This window comes from Drosophila guanche, unplaced genomic scaffold (assembly GCF_900245975.1).
Source record: "Drosophila guanche unplaced genomic scaffold, DGUA_6, whole genome shotgun sequence".
Classification (NCBI taxonomy): domain Eukaryota; kingdom Metazoa; phylum Arthropoda; class Insecta; order Diptera; family Drosophilidae; genus Drosophila; species Drosophila guanche.
This window is the reverse complement of record NW_022995759.1, coordinates 998,640-1,018,968: the sequence shown is the minus strand read 5'-3', so window position 1 is coordinate 1,018,968 and position 20,329 is coordinate 998,640. Positions and strand designations below refer to the sequence as shown.

Below are 20,329 nucleotides of genomic sequence, written 5' to 3'. Positions count from 1 at the left end.
TGAAAATATTAATTTACGCCAGTTTCGCTATTACATTAAAACAATTTTAAGCTTACTATTAATGACTATCCTAAATTTACATGTACACATGTATTTATGTATGCCCATAAGTATTTAACCAAACAGAAAATCCACATGTCATATGACTCTTATTGACTTTGTTCAGTACTTAGTGGACTTTTTTTTTCAATCGACTTCTACCCCAATAGACCATATTGAGTGAGAAGCCATTGAATATTACATACATACATATGTACAAACACTTAAACCATAGTTTTGGTTACGATTGTTAGCTGGCGGTGAACACCAGCTTTATTTGGCCAGTGCAAGGGGTTTTGCATTGTGATCTTTTGTTTAAATCACATATTCGAAATTAAAATTAATAATGTTTTAAAAAATGGTCACATGCAATATCATCTATTGATATACAGAGCTATTTTTTTCATATCTCATGTACGAAAGCCAGGAATATATTTTTGTATATATGTATACATATGTACATACACATATGTATGTCCATTTATATGCAAATATATGTAAATACATTTGTATCTTAGGTATGTATGTACATCATTTACATAATTCATTTTGTTGACTAGTCATGTAATTTAACGATATTACATGGTTGTAAATTATTGTATTGTTGTTGTCACTAAACCATATTGTCATATGATATTTTTTAGATAACATATCCCAATAGTGATTACTCTACAGAATATCAGTTGTTATCGTTACTTAAAATACAAAAATAATAAGCCGAAGAGATGATGTCTAAAGTACATTTTTGAAAGCAAGTCGGCTACATATACAATGTATTTTAGTTCTGATCAAATTGCATTAAAATCAAATAAAATAAGCACACACACACACTTCTCACTAAAAATATTAAATTTCAGTGTTTAGTAATTGCCGGTTAATAAATAAATCGTATGCCCCATATAGGGGGCATGGCATCGTTGCTCGACTTGTTGTATTAAATTTTTTGGTTGATCGATTGGTTTAAAGATTTATATTTTGTGTTTGTGTGTATCAGTGTCTTTATGAAGATATTTATAAGGTACTTATATTTATATAATAGTCAATAAATTGGCATGCCCAAGCCTCACGAGTGTCCGTCCAATTTATGACATTTTGGCATTAGATCATGACCCATAGTCACGATTTGAGTTAGCTGAGTATTCATCGATATAACGAGTTGAAGCTGAAAATAAATATGTAAATCTTAGGAATTTTTAGAAATCTTGGAGAAGGGTTTAAGGAAAACCGGTTTACTTACAGTCTTCCATTAATATAACTTGTGTATTTTCTATATTTGTACTAGATACAGAGTGTGGAATTAAATTTAGTTCATCATCGTTCCATCGAGACCGGGCACTAGAGCGAGTTACAGCCATAGTTGGAGCTGAGTAAAGGCTCAAGTTGGTCGGACTTATTACACCAGACATTGAGGAAATAGAACCAGCGTATCCTAGCAGCTGGACGTTGTAACGCACAGATACATTCATTAAGAAAAGGTCAAAAATGTAATAAAATGTTCAAGCTATGGGTAATTTATAGAGTGAATAAGTAAATAAATACTTACCGATGAAGATTGCGAATGAAAGTGGTTAAAGTATTCCCTGCCATTGGATGATGGATACATTTGGGTGGTTATACGACTCAAGGAGCTGGTAGCTGCTGGTGAAAGCTTACATCGTCCATTTTCCAGATAGGCGTTTGTCGATAAGGGTGCCTGAGGTTGCGGTTGGGGTGGTTGGGGTTGTGGTTGCGGCGAAATGGATGTCACTAGAGTTGTACAGTGAACGCTATGTGAGCTGGAATCTGTATTAATTGGACTGTTGTTGCCTTCCATGGTGTTTGTATTTGTACTATTTTCTGGCGCCAAGCCTATTTTTGCTACGCCTAGGCTATTATTATGTGTATTCGGAGAATCGTTTGTCGAACCCGATGGAGAAGGGGGTGAGTGAACCATTGACAAGTCTCCGCTAGTCCGTATTATTGCCACTGGTCGTGCCATCGGTGGCAGCATCGGAGGCAGCATTGTACTATGATAATGAGCAGCTGGCGAAGAAGCCAATTTCGAATTCCTTAGCTGTTGATGAATTTGAAAATGCGAGGGGTGGCTATGAGAGACGTGCGTATGTGGATGGGCATGCTGAAACGCATGATCAATAGTTCCTGTCGATATTGTTGTTGAGTGACCAGCATCTTGACAAACGTATGTGACAAAGTCAGAAATGTCATGGGATTCTGTAGAATATTTGTCAGCAACAACGCGGTGACACTGGTCTTCGTCAACTATTGTAGAAGACCTTACAGTGCCATGGGGGGGGTAATACAGTGTATTGACTGGGCTGATAGAAGTCGACAGCAATGAAGAGCAATTCGGGTGTGAAATACCTAAATAAATTTGTAAATGGGTTAAATACAATTATTAACAAAAAATAGTTTTTGTGCACTTAGTACATTTGTATGTACATATACATATACATATACATTCATATAAATATGTATGTACGTATACATATGTATGTACATATACATATGTATGTACATAAAGCCACACCTTCTGGAGCTCGGAATTGCTGTGTTGGTCTACTGTTAAGCGACGTGTAGCGGTGCAGCGAGATGGCCGAGTCTGAATTGGCTGTTGGCTCTCCATTTGAGCTATTACTTTCTGTTGCTCGAAGGATTACCGAAAAGCTGCTGGTGCAGTTTTCAACTGAAGTAGATGGCCGAGAAACAACCGGAGGCGAGTTCCTTTGATCGACCTTACTAACATCAGTGGACGCGTCATTAGGCACTTCTGCGTTTAGTAACGGACTTTGTGATAACTGCAAGCTCCTCTGATCTACAAAGTCAACTAAACAAAGTATATGTTAAGTTTTGGCATATTTTAAACTTTGCTTAGAAATACTAACTACTATAACCACCAGGAACTGGATTAGCTACAATTGCCGCAGCTTGAACTAAGCTCTGGGGGCCAGGCATTGAAGATTCTGAGTTAATATGATATGTGTTGCAATCATAGGCAGCTCCCACGTTTTCCCTTTTAATAAGGTTTGAGTGGAGATTATTGTCACTGATTTCATCCAATATTGAATCTGGAATAAGCATTTTACAATCGCATCGACATTAATTTTTTTATTATATAAAAATACCTTTCGACAATTTCCAGAGTTCCTGTGATGAGAAAACACCAGTCGCTAAAATAATATCATTACACACAACTCCATTATAAGGATTATGTCTCACGCCTTCATTTTTCATTTCAACGCCAACTTCTTTGTTCTCCAAAGGAATATTATTGCGAGTATACTGTGTCACATTTGGAGACCTGGAATCCACTGACTGTCCTGTAGACAATGCCTGATTGACCGAATTATGAGTATTTATGAAGTTAGCCAAATATAAATCCAACTCCCTGACAGAGACATTAATGTGGTACGGATTGACACAAAGTCCTGGATGCAAACATTCGGGATTCTTTTCTAAGCGCTCCCCATCTGTGCTTTCCAGGGGAATTGCTTTAAAAAGAATAACCATGACCAAGTCAAGTCGCCAAACTTTATCAGCTTGACGTAAACAGTCTATGCGTCGCATTTTGCCTTTTTGATCTGGATTTGATAGAACACAAATTGATTTACGTTTGCCGATTATTGATTGCACGAAATCCTCCCGACTCTCTTGTGTTATATCTTTTCTAAGTTTTCCAAGCAGGCGGGAAGCCCATTTTTGTTTGACTTCCGTCTTCTCATTCTAGAAATTAAAATTGTGAAGTTGAGGAAGAATGGTAATTTTAGTTTATTTTGTTGTTACTACCTGTAGTTCGTCCTTGCAATGTCTTTCCTCTTCTAATGACATTCGTTTTTCGTGTTTTTTATAATATTTTCGTTTGGCGGCTTGTAAGTTAAACCAAGAGTATGAAAATGATTTGACATACGGTAAAAGCGCTTCAATAAAGGGGTGAAATTCATCCTAAATTGGAAACAAAGAGGAACGACTTCAGTATGATTTTATATTAAATTATATTTAATATTAAAGGCTTCACATGTGCATCTAAAAAATTCGTTTTGGTTGTAAAACAGAAACTAAACTAGACTTAAGAAAAATACACAGAGACATAGAGAGGCGTCGTTACACAGGTAAATGGTAAACCAACTGCAACAATAGAAAAGCGAATGACTTATGTGACATGTAATTTTTTGTATATGTAACAGAAAACGGAACACTGTTTTGGGTTATAGAATAGTAATGATTAAAGTTTACTATGATAGCAATCAAAGATCATCTATTATATTTTACGAGTACACTTACAATACGAGTACATAGTACAATAGCCTGTACATGTATTGGGTGATATTATAGATACGTAGTAAACAGCAACGTTATTTCGTCAAGCATTCCCAAAAAAATGAAATTAAATATTTCAATCAGGGGGGTAGGATGCAGATGACATAACTAACCATAAATGAATCCACAAAACTGTACTTAAAAAAATTACCTTCGAAGTGCACAAAAACAAAATTTCTTTAAAAATAATAAATATAACTTTGGAGCCCGAACATACATATGTATGTACATATATAAATATGTATATAGATAAATCTATTTTGCACGCAGAAAAAATTAAGTTCTGTGCAAAGGATTAACCACTTTGTATCCATAAAACAGACATTTGTACACACACTCCCAATCAATGAAATAGACTCAGAAATATTTCATCTAAAAACTCATTTTAAAAATCCAACTACGAATAGATATGGAACAAATATTTTTTTTCATTTTTCAAGACTTTCTTTATTTAAAAAATAAAAGGATTGGAGTACCTGAAAATACTGGTAATTTTTAGCTCTCTTAAAACTAGAATATTCGAAAAAATGTTCCTAGTATCTATTTGTGTAATGGTATTGGTTATTAAGGAGAGAGTCCTAAATAATTAAAAATACATTTTTTTCATTTTCACTAGTAGCTGGATTTTTAAAATGATTTTTTATATGGATAATTCCTGACCAGAGTTTATTAAACGAAAAAAATAATAGGACCACTACAACACATTTTTCAATTTTTTTTATATAGTTTTGTATTCTCCATTAACAAAGAAGGTGTTGCCTTTTTCCAAATTTCTGTCTTTATTTATTTTTTTTGTACTTTAATAAAAAATACCACAAATATGGCGAAAAAAATAATAGCACCATTAGCACTATTTTAAGTGAATCTCCGTAATTTCGCGGAATTGACTTTGCATAACCAACGTATTTATTAGTTTTTATTAATATTTCATTGTTTCTATTATAAAATCAATAATAATCATTACAATAAGACGTGGAAAGCTCTGAAATGCAAAGAAGCGCGACCCTAGCAAAAAATGACGTAAAAACTTACACCGAATTTGGTCAATTGGTAGGAAGTTTCAATAAAATGATTAAAAAGCCTTAAACTATGAAAAAAGTGTGAAACACGGGGATGAAAAAGATCTTTGAACGCTTTTAGGGTCAAAAGGCAGATTCGTGAGAGCAAGAAGGTTCCCTCCAAGCCTGCTATCGAGCTTAAAAAAGAGCTTAAAACAAAAAACGACTGGCTATAAAGTTCTGATATTTAGGCCAACATGGCCTAAAAGCCTTCCGCACAAAAAACTCGCACTTTTAAACATATTACTTAGTACATGATGTTTGCAAGGGAGTAATGGGGGAAAAATTTAATGTCAGATGAGTAAAAAGTGTTTTATTTACTGAAAAGGGGTCTCGATCATACTTAAGACGTCCAAGGAACGCCAGTACACCAAAGAAAACCCTTAAAAATAAAACGTTTAATTTAATGGTATGGGCCTGCTTCTCTTCACATGGAGTACGTTAACTATAATTAAAAAAATTTTACATTTTTTCTTCATCTGTCATCTACATTACAACACTTCTCACACCAACACTCTCCTTTAGCTCGACACCCTCCCCTAGAGCTACACACTGCAGAGTCACGGCAGAGGCAGAGGTACGGCAGAGGCAGAGGCCGAACACTGCGCTAAGCAAAGTGTGAATGAGAGAATGTGCAAAAAACAAATATAGGCTGCGGGACGGGGTGGGCTTAGCCACTCCAAATTAATTTCTTCATTGTGGCTATAATAATGATCCAATCGGATCCAGATTTGGTGATCTGATATATATGGTCATTCTCCTAAAATTGTAGATTTGGGAGGTTTCCGCCCTTTTGCGGGGGCGAAAGGGGGCGGGCTCATTTTTTAAATACACTTGTAACAGTGTGAGCATACAGAAGTCTGGATGCAAAATCTGGTGGCTCTAGCTTATAGTCTCTGAGATCCAGGCGCTCAACAAGACGGACGGACAGACAGACAAGGCTCAATCGACTCGGCTATAGATGCTGATCAAGAATATATATAGTTTATGGGTTCGGAAACGTTTCCCTCTGTGCGTTACATACAACCTTTATTCGCATAAATACAGTATACCCTATTTACTCTTCAAGTACCGGCTATAAAAAAAAACAAGGATCAGCACGTGTGCGTGGATATCATGGAGACTGTTATGCTACCGTTTGCAGAATATGAATTGCCACTAGTATGGGTCTTTCAACCGGTAAATAATACAAGCATGAAAGCAAAGGAACGGTTCGGGGCCAACACTGAACGTGTTAGAGTCACCTGCACAGTCGCCTGACATGAAACCCATCGAAAATTTGTGGTCCGCCATCCAAAAGGCAGTTGCTGCTTCCAAACCAACCACTGTAGGATCACTTTAAGAACAAATTTAAGAGTCCTGCTCCAAAGCTCCCCAAAAGCTATGCATGGACTTGGTGGATTCCATGCCAAGATGATGCGCAGCTGTTATTGCCAAAATAGGACACTGAACTAAATACTGAACGATAAATATAGATTTAGAATTAATAGTTCAAAAGTGTTAACTAAGAAATTGGTTTCATTTTGGTCATTTTATAAATTTTAAATCTATTTATCAAAAGTGGTGCTAAAATAATAGCACTTATTCTTTTCCAGTTTCACTAAAGTTTCTTAAATATCTTAAAAGCCTTACAAAACAAATTTTTTTTTCCCCCAGATTTGTAAGAGTATTCCTTTTCTAAAAAGTGCTTAAAGTTTCCATAAAGTTTAAAATGTGAGTTGGGCAACTATTTGAAAAGTGCTTGTGGTGGTGGTGCTATTATTTTGTTCACAGCTGTATATGTACATATGCATTCGGGTATACTCGTGTCCGACCATGCCGAAATTGTTTCATATTATTCATTGCTAACATATGTATGTATATGAATGTAAGTAACACTTTAGCATCTCTGCAAGGGTATATATAGTCAAATCTAATTAAATTAAATAAATTTTCTGGAAATATGATTGATGTAACAAATGTATAAGAACTATGTATGTATATGGCACCTATATAGTGGAATGAATTGAAATTCGATCATTGTTATTATCATTATTTGTTTTGTTTTATTATTTTGTTTTAATACATACATATATGTATGTATATAGATGTAAATGTGTATAACTTTTATATGAATTTACATATGTATGTACGTACACAGAATGGTAACGGACAGATAACAAGATGCAATGGATGTGTGCAGTGTTTATTTAAATAATGGTATACATACAGATAACACAGAGACATCAAGATATAAATTGGAATACCAAGTATTATTAAGACTTTAATTACATTTAAATTTGTTTAATATTTGATGAGAATATGGTTTGCGCATTTCTTTTCCTAAGCATCCAGAGTAAATTTCATACCTGACGATAGAATTAGTAAAGATTGATTATTGAAACCAATATTTTATTAAAATGGAAGTTATGCACGTATATTTATGTATTTGGGTAATGCTCACTGAATTTTTTGCCAATTTGTTATATGCTCATCCCTACAATTACACAAAGTTTCTTCCACCCTCGCCATTAACAGGAAAATAATATCTACCCCAGAATAATCTTTATGAAAAATGTGTTTAACATTTTACCTGTCCTGTCGACGATGTTTGCAAATAAGAAGAAACGTCCGTCTCGATCATACAGCTTCTTAAAGTATCTGGTATGAACATACCTTAAGCAGTCTTTTGTTCATCGAATTTTTTATTGTTTGGAGTCCATTGTCCATATGTATCTATAATAGAAATTATAGAAAATTAAGAAAGAAGATATTATATAAATTAGATGAAATTAAGGCTATGAAGAGTTAAATACCCGTGAAGATCCAATATTAAAATATGTTGGAAAATTCGGATATTAAGATAAGTACATATGTGCAAACACATACATATGTATGCATATATAAAGCTGCTGCATGTCCAGTCGGGCTTAATTTTTTTCACACAAAAATGTCTTTTCACTGGTCTTCTGCAAATTGGCAGCATTAAGTGCATGCTGACTTGTTTACTATCATACATATATATTAACATAAATATACATTAACATATACATATATGAGTAGACGAATCTTACGATTAGTTTTTAATACAAAATACTACATACATACATATTTATAGTGCATATATGAACTGAGATGTTAGTCAAATTTTTCAGATATGATAAAAGCCAATTTTGGTTAACGTTTCCTGAAAAAGATTACACAATTTTATGTGGCTATTCTGCATTACACAATCACACAACATATCAATGTATATATGTATATGAAAATTGAATATATGTATATGCACTTTACCATAAATATGTGAACCAGCATATGCATGTGTATAGCAAAGGGATATTGTTCAATGGCTTATTACATATGTTTGGTATTCACAGTATGAACCAGACCTAGGATAAGTACACATGACACATGATAAATATACAAGATGTACATATGTACAAACATACATATGCACATGCATATGTATTTTAGTGCTCCGAATTCTTCAACACAACCGAAAGATGCCAGAGGGAGTTTCTGTATCCAAGGCAAGTACCTTCAGACTAAATTTAAAAGTGGCAATCCAGTGGGTGAATCCGTATTCTACTGCTCCAATCTGTTGTGGTATCCAACTAACAAACAAATACATAGGTTTTGGGAGAGCCTAGTGCCTCTTACTTAGAAAAGAAACGGAATCGTTCTAAAAATGGATTCTCCAATGCCTGAGCAAACTTGGATTGCAAGAGTGAGGACTGCGAGAACGAGAGAGCTCATTGTAATTCAAAGTACGCATGAGCGACAAAAAATGCCACAAAAGAATCTTGCGGATTGCAAGAAATTGCTATACCATCTATACCTCTGCGCCACCATACGATTAATAACGAACAGTGACCCTATAGTCATAAGTTATACGTTAAAATGTAAAATATTTAAATATATCTTAATAGCCATATACACATAGTTTTGCATTGTGGGATAGGTTGATTAGAATATATATAATTTTTTATATGATTTTTTTAGTATTACAAATACACTTTTGTCCTTGCTCCAAAATATCAATAAAAATGAAAAAATGAACTTTAAATGAATTATGCAAATGCTGATTTTTTAATCAACACAGTTTTAAATATATAAATGCTGGTACCAGATAAAACCAACCTATTTTAATAGACCCAGGGCTTTGAAAACAGAACGTTGTTCTACCCGATACTCGAAGTGTAAATGGGTATATTGTAATTGCGGAGAAAAAATGGATGTCAATCATATGTAAAGCAGAGAAGGAAACGTTTCGACCCTATAAAGTATATATATTCTTTATCAGTAGCCGAGTCGATATAGCCATTTCTGTCTGACCGTCCGTCCGTCTTGTTGAGCGCCTGGATCTCAGAGACTCAGAGAATGTATGGATGGCTATATGTATGGCAGATGCATGCTCATGCTGTTACAAGTGCCGCCAAGGGCAAAACTTATTTTAAAAATGTAATATGTAAAATTCGAAAAAACCCCCCCGGGAACTAAGTACCAGTTATAAAAGTTGTGCCGCGTAAAATGTGTCTCACACGTCCCTTCTCGTTTGTCTCTTATTTGTATCACATAACTTAAGTATCTTACATTTAGGTGTAATAAATTAGTCATTCTTTAAAGCTAATGAATTCATCTATAAAGTGTACCCAAACATTTTGTGGTTTTAGCTTACCGTTTGGAAAATATTTATCTTTGAAATTAAAAAATGTATATTTTTGTGAGGGAAAAACTCGGGAGAAGTCGAATTAAAAGATAAATTTGTAAAAACCGCTAAGGTGCAGATGTACTACTGATTACCGGGTATAAAAGTTCTGACGCGTAAGAAGCGTCTCACACGTCCTTTCTCGTTTTTTAAATACACTCGTGATGTCACAGCAGACACTCGGCTATTGATGCTGATCAATAACTTATTGGAAACTTTTCCTTATGTGCGTTAAATATGCACATCCACGTTCTCGCACAAAAACACTATACCCTACTTACTCTTCGAGTACCGATTATAAGTCGTTGGTCTGATTCCATGAGGAAAATTCGTGTCGGGTAGTGTAATAAAATATGCACTAATGCATATTATAAGTGATGAATTTCCCGTGTCTTCTGGACGTTGATATGCAATGACTGCACCATCAAGTGGCCCATGCGACACCAAGCCAAAGCCTGTTACGCGCGGAACCTAGCAGAACGCAGCCTTTACCTAAATCATTACCAGAATTATACCTACATTACCTAAAATGAAATGAATTAATTAATATACATTTTTTATTGTTTGCCTTTTTGTTTAAACTTAGTTTTGTTGATCTAGTAATAAAAAAAAAAAAATTAACAAAACAAAGACAAAACATCCGTCAAAGTATGTATGTACCTGCTCGACTTTAGGGTTTTTTTCGTTTTTTTTTTTATGGACCGTTTGCGAATTGAAATTTCGTGTAAACGAAACGTGTAACGCACATAATTCAGATACAATTTGATACAATAATAATGCATTATTTATGTTCGTGTATGTATATTTTAATCAAAAACAGCGACTCGCTCTTCACTGCACAATTGTAATTACGTCGTCGACATGGACTACAAACCCGAATTATGCTAAGCACCGCGAGGACACGAAAAAAAAACTAAGAACAAAAAATTGTTTGGGTTGACCGCAGGGTCAACCGCAGATGTATTAACACCGTTCAACCTTTAAAAGGTTGAATAAAGTTTAATCGCAAAACAAATTTATCGATCTTTGTCTACATCTCTCGCAAGCTGGTTGGCCCTCTCTTCAGTCCTCATTAAATAGAGATTCAACTATCAACTCAGCCCTCAATACCTATGTTCCTGCAGTCACCGCCATGTATCCGCCAAACTACACTGGATTTCCAAGTATCCTACATGGAGTACCTAACAAATAAAAAAAATCCTGGGCCAACCAAAAGGACCAGATAATTGGTTCTTTATCTGTCTTTGCTCAATATGCTTCTGTTCACGCTCAATGTATTGCTATTAATAGCCAATTTTATAAACTAAGTATTTAATCCCAAAACGTAAGACTAACGCTATCACTTATTTCCTTAATTTTCTGGATAAAACAAAAACTTCAGCTAAGGTATTTAAAATTTATTTGCCACCTTCTTTCATTCGATGTACTCATCGTATACTTATGACTCATCCACCCCTTTTCCCTATCATCTACCTGATGCCAGCAACGTATTTCAACAGACACCTGTTCCTCTGCGCGTCCAGATACAATTTCGAGCTGTATTCTAAAATATTGCAGTCAAGCCCTATGCCATCCGACGACCTTCCTGCTTAATTTATCCCTCGAGCGTTCTCGCCTTCCCAGATCTAACACCGATAACTACCGCGGTATTTCAAAAATATCTGTAATTCCGAAGCTGCTTTTCACTAGTCAATTGCAACCCGCAGAACTTTTGATTCTGTTAATCATACTTTGCTAATCCATTAACTCTCTTTATTAGATTTTCCTAAACATCTTGGAAATTGGATATCGTCGTATCTGTCATGTTTTGTTCTGTAATGTTTTGTCAAAAATCCTGAATGTAACCGCAGGTGTTCCTCAAGGAAGTCATTTAGGTCCGCTGCTATTTAATCTGTTTGTGAACGACCTAGCTCAAGGTTTTTTGCACTCAGTTGCATGTATGCTGTTAATGTATGCTGATGACGTAAAGATGTGCTTTTCCTTTTCCGATTGGTGCTCGCATCCTCGCCTACAACTTGATCTTGGTGAATTTAACATGTGGATTTCAATTAACATACTTTTCTATCTATTTATATAAATAGGGTATATTGCATTTGTGTACAAAGTGAACGTATGTAACACACAGAAGGAAACGTTTCCGACCCCATAAAGTAAAACCTCCCAAATCTGCAATTTGAGGGGAATGACCATATCTATCAGATCACCAAATTGGGATCCGATTGGATCATTATTATAGCCACAATGAAGAAATTAATTTAGAGTGGCTAAACCCACCCCGTCCCGCAGCTTATATTTGTTTTTTTTCACATTCTCTCATTGTGTCGCGAGTGTTGGTGTGAGAAGTGTTGTAGATGTAGATGACAGATGAAGAAAATATGTAAAATTTGACAAAACACCGCTAAGGTGAAGATGTAGTACTAGTGCCGGGTTTAAAAGTTGTGACGAGTAAGAAGCGTCTCACACGTCCCTTCTCGTTTAACCAATCTATGAGCAAACTTATGAACTTTCACCACCGTTCTCCACATTTGGTCTAATCTCTCCTTAATCTCTAGGACAACATATTCTGGATCGAATTTCCAAATCAAATGACTTAGGCGTCCTCTTCGATCAAAAGCTTTGTATGTGCTCATAGCAATATTGCTTTAATGGTTAACAAAGCTAATAGAAGAAAGCTTATACTGAGAGCTCTTAATCCAAAAATCAACAAATTCTTACTGAATCACTTGAAAAAAAATTGTTTATGAACTGGGACTCTGACAGATATTCTTGGACAAGCTCCTTCTCCAGATTGTGGACCCCCAAACTCTTTTGGGACATATAGATTTCACAGTTCCTTCCAGACTTACCCGGACTTTCCGTACTATCTGATTATCCTTATGCTGATCTAGCTCTGCCCAGCTATCCGTATTTTAATATGTTTACATAACATATCACAAGAAATATCCCTTGAAAATATAGTAACTAACATTTATCGTCACCTTAATTTGACAAACTTGTAAATCTTATCTTTATTTTCTCTCCTGTATTAATCTTTAATTTTATTAATATTCCTAGTCCATAATTAGCAGATAATTGTTAATTGAATAAGTCAATAGCCCATTAGATATGTCTGTCTGTCGGTACGTCCGTCCTGATGAGCGCTGAGTTCTCAGACATTCAGACTGCTGTGATATCACACTTTTACAAGTGCATTTACAAAGTACATGTGTATAATCCACAATTGTGAAGATTCGAAAAAACTATAGAGAATGACCATATCTTTCAGATCCCTGATGCCGCGCCCTTCATCATATCAATGCCACCTGATCATTCTCTCTCGCTGCCACACCCTGCGCGGCTCAGGTGGAGGGTGCGACCTAAAAGGGCTGGTGTAAGAAGTGCTGTATATGTAAATACGAGATGTACAATTAGAAAAACACATGTACATCTGAATGTGCATAACGTACAGGGTATAAAAGTGGAGTCGCTTTTGAAGGCGACTTACTACGTTCCTCCTCCTTAATAATGCGTACGCTATGATGGCTATGTTGGCATGACTAGCCGCATTTGATGTCAAATTATTTATTTATTACATTTCATAACTAGCCTGAGAAGTGTGGTCCGTCCCACACCAAAAAGCATATTATCGCTGCTTTAAAACAAAAAGCTTGTTATAACTTTTCTAAAAAGATAACGAGTATTCATACGTATGTACATATAAATATGAGTGTGTGTCGTCTAATACATTCTCTAGGAATGCTTGAACGGCAGGTAGGTCTATGTTCAAACGAACATGCGCACAAAGTTCGTATACGAGCTTCTGCGCATATTATGCGAATCTGACTCTTATAATAAAAAAATGTATTCCATTTGTTTCCATTGACATAAGTAGCTGGCCATCAACATTTACTAACATATTCTATTGAAAATAACTTTGCTTTGGATTAAAAATATGTAAACTAAGTAATTAAATTGTTATTCAAATTGTTTTTACTTCACATATCGCATACGTGAAAGGAAAGTTCCAAATCAGTAAACGGTTTAATATACTTACGGTAACACACGTCCATAAGTCCATGCGAGTACAAACATACGCACATATACATATATGTGTACATATGTGCATACATGTACAAATATACATATATGTATACCATTTAAGTAATATTATGTTTTACAAATCCTTGTGTCTCTCTTGATTTTCATGGTCGTGGGAGTTTCACTTCCGAGCCTTTCGGCTGTTGTCAACCCTAACGTGAAAACACCATTTACTTATACACATGTACTTAAATACGAAGCAGCACCAAAGTGTACCAAAATTAATTATAAAATCTTAACAACATAATCAAAATAAAACAATGACTAAATTCACCCTAATAAACCCCAATAATTATTACCAATCACACAAGTCTTAATTAAGAAATTTTTAAATATTGTATTTAAACAGTTGTCATCCATTTGTTCATCTGGCCCATGGCCTATCTAAACTCCCAATGTTGTATATTAACATATATCTGCACTAAAATCATATAATTCCTAACATTCACAAGTTTTAGGAAACACAATCGTCAAGGGGTACCCGGGACTATATTCTCATTAAACTAAGAGTGAATTTTATTTATTCCCTATATAAAAATGAGTAATGTACATTTACATGTACAAATATGTACATATACGATAACATACTACAATATGTATGTATGTTCTGTAGAGTGTTACTGCTGAGTGCAAATAATCTGGAGTTACGCTTGCATAATCATTTTTCGGATTGAAAATGTGTATGCACCTACATATGTAATAGGGAAGATACATACATACATATGAACATACATTTGGAACATACATGGGACATACATATATACAAAAAGTGGAAATATATGTCTTAAACATTAATCAGGACATCAGGTTTGTAATTTTTTTTCAGATATGGCGAGCATAATATTAATAGCATGCCTTGCTATATTGGGACTAATCATTGCAATAGCTTTGTTTCTCGCGGGTGGGTATTTGTGGTGGAGACACAAAAGATCGCAGTTGCAGTTTATTGAGCCCAACGAAGACGAAGAGTCTAGTAGTTACAGTCTAAGGTGAGTCGTATCACAAAAATTGTTTTATTTTAGTTTTTTTAGAGGTGTTCTACAAATGCCAACTACATACATACATATGTACGTACATATTTATTTACATATGAAGAATATTTAGTTCGCTTTTATTAGCTATATTATTAGTTTTTATACTCGGTACTCGAAGAGTAAATATATAAATATATATATATAGGTATATATAAATATATACCCTATATTGTAATTGTGGGAAAAAGTGGATGCATGTAACGCACAGAAGGAAACGTTTCCGACCATATAAAGTATAAATACATATGTTCTTGATCAGCATCAATAGCCTAGTCGATTTAGACATGTCTGTCTGTCCGTCCAAAACCAAGTTTAGCTCAAAGCGCGTGAGAAGAGATGTATGTATGTAGAAAATCTTCAAAATTGTGGTTACCTCAGATTTTCGAACTTTAGGTGGACGGAAGGGGGCGGGGCGAAATTTTGAAATAGACTAGTAACAGTGTGAGCCTTCAGACATCTGGATGCAAAACTTGGTTGCCTTATCTCTTATGGTATCTGAGTACTAGGCGCTCATAAGGACGGACAGACAGACGTGGCCATAGCGACTCGCCTATTGATGCTGATCAAGAAAATATATACTTTATACACGTAACATACATATGTTAATCCACTCTGGACCACAAATACAATAAACCCTGTTTACTCTTCGAATACCGGGTATAAAAGCAGTAAAGTACAGATATACTGACTGAGTACCGGGTATAAAAGTTTTGACGCGTAAGAAGCGTCTCACTCGTTCCTACTCGTTTTTGTTATAGTTTGCAAAGTAAATATTTGTGATAGACAAATTTTATGATGTTCAAAACCAATTAATAGAACCGTTTACTAACAATACTTTATTTGTTATTGCATGTACAGAGCGGCTCAGGACATTGATTCCGGAAATCCGCCTAGTAAACCACCAGTGCCGGTTGCACCAGCGATTACAACTCCTCTTCAAAATAACATCAATCGAAAATTGAATGGATTCTTAAGCCTTAGGACTCCTCTAATTGGGTATGTCTCTGTTTGTGTGTTCATTGTTTCCATCGATTTCAAATACCGAATAGATTAAACTACTCGACAAAATCAATCTTTTAAAAAATGTACCTGTTGGAGGATGGCGCTCCCAACTTTCAGAGTATTTTTGGCTTCAGACTCTAAAAAGAAGTTCTTCCAAGGAAAAATAGTATTATCAAACCATTTCTAAGCCCCATATCTTTCATAAAACGTTTTTCTGGATCGAAGCCTCAAAATCGTGTGGAGTAGTGTTATTAGCGCTTATATATGTTCATATATCTATTATTGTATTATTGTATGTTTTATTCCTACTACTATCTTCCCAATGTATTTACAAATTCATATTTTTTAGTGGCTCGGCACCTACGCAAACCAAAGCACAAAATGCTTCTACCGGGGGAAATACAAATGATGGTACCTCAAAAGATTCGGCGGTAAGCAGAAGTCAGACCCTCTCTCTTATCATAGTAATTGTAGAACAGAAATAACAGATCAAATGTCAAAGAACACCACAGGTGTCTCAGTTATTTTATTTATTATATACACACTTCTCTCCATCTTAGAATAAAAGTATTTCCATGACAGACATGTACCTGGACAGCACGGATTCCAGTGAAAATGTCGGGCAAATACATTTCTCTTTGGAATATGATTTTCAAAATACAACATTAATTTTAAAAGTTCTTCAAGGAAAAGAACTGCCAGCTAAAGATTTAAGTGGGACTTCGGACCCTTATGTTCGTGTAACCTTGCTTCCAGACAAGAAACACCGATTGGAAACAAAAATAAAACGTAGAACATTAAATCCGCGATGGAACGAAACATTTTATTTTGAGGGATTTCCGATACAAAAACTTCAGTCACGTGTGAGAATAATTAATATTATCTTTCTCTACATGATCTTTAAATACTTATAATAATAAATCGACATTAACATAAAATTGATACAGGTATTACACTTACATGTTTTTGATTACGACCGGTTCTCACGGGATGACTCTATAGGAGAAGTATTTCTTCCTTTATGTCAGGTAAACATTTTAAATTCATCTGAACCAAAACTCTGTATACTTTGTATTTTATTTTGTTTATAAAGCTCTCACATACCGTTTACATTTATGTTACTACTTACATGTTTCCACAAAACAGTTTTTAAAATTTCTATTTCAAAATTCAATTAAAATATTTAAACCAAATTGTAACAGGCTAAGCTTTAAATCATAAATATTCATGTATATGTATATATGTATGTACATACATGTACTTAAACACTTTGTCTTCTTAGGTTGATTTTGCCGGTAAGCAGTCATTTTGGAAGGCATTAAAACCACCAGCAAAGGATAAATGTGGGGAACTTCTGTCATCGCTTTGCTATCACCCCTCAAACTCTATTTTGACGTTGACATTAATCAAAGCGAGGAACCTAAAAGCTAAGGATATAAACGGAAAATCAGGAAAGAATTATTCTCGCGCAAGATTGAAAATAATATAAAATAAACTTTGTCTTTTAATTAAATTCCTCTTTTGACGTGTTCGGTAACCAATGTTTTTTTTCAATTAACTTTAGATCCCTATGTTAAAGTTTGGCTACAGTTTGGAGACAAGCGAGTGGAGAAAAGAAAAACACCTATATTTACATGTACATTAAATCCAGTGTTTAATGAATCATTCAGTTTCAACGTTCCATGGGAAAAAATAAGAGAATGCTCTTTGGATGTTATGGTGATGGATTTTGATAACATTGGCCGGAATGAGTTAATAGGACGAATCCTATTAGCCGGTAAGAGCAATTGTCAATTAATTGACAACACAAAATATTAAAATATTTTTGTTTTTCCACAAATATTGTACATATGTATTTAGGAAAGAATGGTTCTGGGGCGTCGGAAACTAAACATTGGCAGGACATGATCTCAAAGCCCAGACAAACAGTAGTACAATGGCATCGCTTAAAACCTGAATAAATTTAAGATTTAACAATCAATTTCAGCATATGATAACAACAGTGTATGTATTTATATATATGTATGTACCACTATCATTCCATATGCAAAAACACACACAATTAGCAGTATTTAATACAGTCTGCAGAAAACATAAGTATAATCGCATTGCGCATTGGTTGGATATTTGAAATTTAATACCGAGCGGGATACTACAGAAAATTTATCTAACTTCACTAATTGCTCTAAGGTTTCAAAGCCTCAAAAACCTCTATGAGCAATACTCAGTTTTATAATTACTTGTCTAACTTTATATATGTATGTACACGGGTTATAGTATTTGTATTTGTGCATGCATGTACTTATAAATACCCTTCTGGGTTCTGATTATTGTTTACAGTATATCAAGGTTCGTTGAATTGTCTTTAAATTAATATTCATTTTCAATTGCATGAAAAAGAAGCTCGGTAAAGATCCATCGAACTGAATTCTTTGTTTAAAAGGGGTAATAATTTGTCCTAATAAGCTAAATTAATGATTGATAGCAATAATAATAACAATTGTTTCATCAATTTGTAATACAGAAATAGACCCACAAAAACTAAATAAATATATTAAAATGTATATAATACAATTGAATTGTTAAATATATTAGATTAAAATAATCTAATAAACTCGTAAAACGACATTGTTACAAGTTACATAAAGCGAATTGTTGTTTCTTTTACAATAAAAGAATATTAAAGTACGATAGAGGTCATATTAATTTTAAATATAGTTTTATCACAAAGTAAAACATATGATAGGGCTATAGATACTTGATTAGAGAAGTGGATGCATTAAAAGAATACAAAAGTAAACATTTTTAATAGAAACTATAAAACAAATTAGCCAACCATTGCCGGAACAAGCGTCTACTGCGAAAAAATGAAAAAAATTACATTTAAATTAAGAATTAAACAATAAAGAGATTTATAATTGACGCAATGAAACTGAGTTTGAAAAACGAAAAATCGAAAATACAACCCACCTTGAAATTACATATTTGTTATATACCTGTTATAATATTATTAAACTAATTTATGAATATTACATAGCTGCAAATAAAGCATTTTAAACTTAACTTCTGGGGACTTTGCGAAGGGTTCTTAATGTTGAATTGGTGTATGTCCTTACGTTCCAATAAACTTTGAGTAGATATGTACATACATATGTACGTGCGTGCATGCAACGTTCAGAAATAATTAAATCAGATGCCATTTAGTATGTATGTACATATGTGCAAATGTACCTCTTTTACTGATCAGGATGACAAGCTAGGTTTATATAGCTATGTGAAGACTAATGGCGTGAAGCTGTGCACGCTTGTCTGTCAGCTTTTAAGCTACGCATAGGCTGTAGACATGTACAATATCTACCATAGAAATACTCAGTTGAAGACTGTTTAGGTTGCTGATTAATTGCCATTTTCAACTAAGTTAAAAAAAATTCTATTCTCAGAAAGTCTCTAACAAAAATACTTACTGTTCGATTTCCGGTTTAAATGCTTGTGATCAATGTGATTTTGTGATTTTTCTTGATTCCTGCTAATTGCAGATTATAGTTCTGTTAAGCGAACGCTTTAGTACATTTTCCGCTACAAGAGAATCTGTTTTGTGTAAGACTGTTTTTATTACAAAATATCGATAATTGAACAGATGTTTGCACAAAAGTGACAAAAAGTTCTCTGACCGAGACCAGTTCGTTTGCATGTTCGCTTGTAAAGACATTGAAAGCAGGCAGAAGTCTCGACTGGTCGAGCTTCAGGCCCTTCGCACAGTATGAAATTTTAGCGTACTAAATATATAATAGAATGAGAGTTCAATGAATTTTCGCACACTGAAAACATTTTCAACTTGGAGTGCCTATATATCCTATACTAAAACTATCTTTAAAATTTCATTTATTAAAGTTCTGGAAAATGCGAAATTTTCTGTCGCACAGAAAACAGGGATGTTTTTTTATCTTTTCCATAGTAAAATCATACCGGATTCGGTCGACCGAAAATTCAGTGCATCTGAGCACTGGGCTTCAGATCCGCAAGAGAAGCATAAGAAGCGGCTGGGTTACCGATGACAATTTCCTTCTAGAATTATTTTACTGGTTGCATATACTTTCTATTTCATTTCATTTTCATTT

At 34.4% G+C, this 20,329-nt stretch overlaps 2 protein-coding genes across 5 annotated transcripts; one reads left to right on the top strand and one right to left on the bottom strand.

Moving 5' to 3' along the window:
* Positions 1 to 994: 994 nt before the first annotated feature.
* Positions 995 to 9,093, bottom strand: LOC117590683 (nuclear factor 1 A-type). 3 transcript variants are annotated; one of them, XM_034283581.1, is made up of 10 exons: positions 8,207 to 8,221; positions 7,984 to 8,126; positions 7,683 to 7,759; positions 3,823 to 3,978; positions 3,162 to 3,759; positions 2,922 to 3,104; positions 2,567 to 2,863; positions 1,583 to 2,400; positions 1,277 to 1,475; positions 995 to 1,201 (listed from the first exon to the last, which is right to left on the bottom strand). In XM_034283581.1, the coding sequence occupies exons 4-10, from the start codon at positions 3,862 to 3,864 to the stop codon at positions 1,143 to 1,145; spliced, it is 2,196 nt and encodes a 731-aa protein (XP_034139472.1). In that variant the 5' UTR covers positions 3,865 to 3,978; positions 7,683 to 7,759; positions 7,984 to 8,126; positions 8,207 to 8,221; the 3' UTR covers positions 995 to 1,142. The 3 variants fall into 3 exon arrangements, with proteins under 3 accessions (XP_034139472.1, XP_034139470.1, XP_034139471.1); XM_034283579.1 differs by lacking the exons at positions 7,683 to 7,759; positions 8,207 to 8,221 and adding an exon at positions 8,929 to 9,093; XM_034283580.1 differs by lacking the exon at positions 7,683 to 7,759 and having other exon boundaries at positions 8,207 to 8,225.
* LOC117590684 (synaptotagmin-7) lies at positions 1,869 to 18,604 on the top strand. Of its 2 annotated transcripts, XM_034283584.1 has the most exons (10): positions 1,869 to 1,877; positions 11,648 to 11,654; positions 15,002 to 15,164; positions 16,068 to 16,205; positions 16,561 to 16,642; positions 16,772 to 17,074; positions 17,159 to 17,239; positions 17,494 to 17,662; positions 17,776 to 17,988; positions 18,072 to 18,604. In XM_034283584.1, exons 3-10 carry the CDS (start codon positions 15,004 to 15,006, stop codon positions 18,170 to 18,172), a joined length of 1,248 nt encoding a protein of 415 aa, XP_034139475.1. In that variant the 5' UTR covers positions 1,869 to 1,877; positions 11,648 to 11,654; positions 15,002 to 15,003; the 3' UTR covers positions 18,173 to 18,604. The 2 variants fall into 2 exon arrangements, with proteins under 2 accessions (XP_034139475.1, XP_034139474.1); XM_034283583.1 differs by lacking the exons at positions 1,869 to 1,877; positions 11,648 to 11,654 and adding an exon at positions 13,964 to 14,094.
* The last annotated feature ends 1,725 nt before the right edge of the window (positions 18,605 to 20,329 follow it).

Coding starts and splice junctions, on each gene's coding strand:
- LOC117590683 (XM_034283579.1), bottom strand. CDS start 8,064: ATGTTCATACCAGATACTTTAAGAAGCTGTATGATCGAGACGGACGTT. Junction 3,979..7,983: donor AAACATCGTCGACAGGACAG/GTAAAATGTTAA, acceptor TTTCCAATTTAG/GATGAATTTCACCCCTTTAT. Junction 1,476..1,582: donor TTCATTCGCAATCTTCATCG/GTAAGTATTTAT, acceptor TACAACGTCCAG/CTGCTAGGATACGCTGGTTC.
- LOC117590684 (XM_034283584.1), top strand. CDS start 15,004: ATGGCGAGCATAATATTAATAGCATGCCTTGCTATATTGGGACTAATC. Junction 15,165..16,067: donor TCTAGTAGTTACAGTCTAAG/GTGAGTCGTATC, acceptor TTGCATGTACAG/AGCGGCTCAGGACATTGATT. Junction 17,663..17,775: donor GGATATAAACGGAAAATCAG/GAAAGAATTATT, acceptor AATTAACTTTAG/ATCCCTATGTTAAAGTTTGG.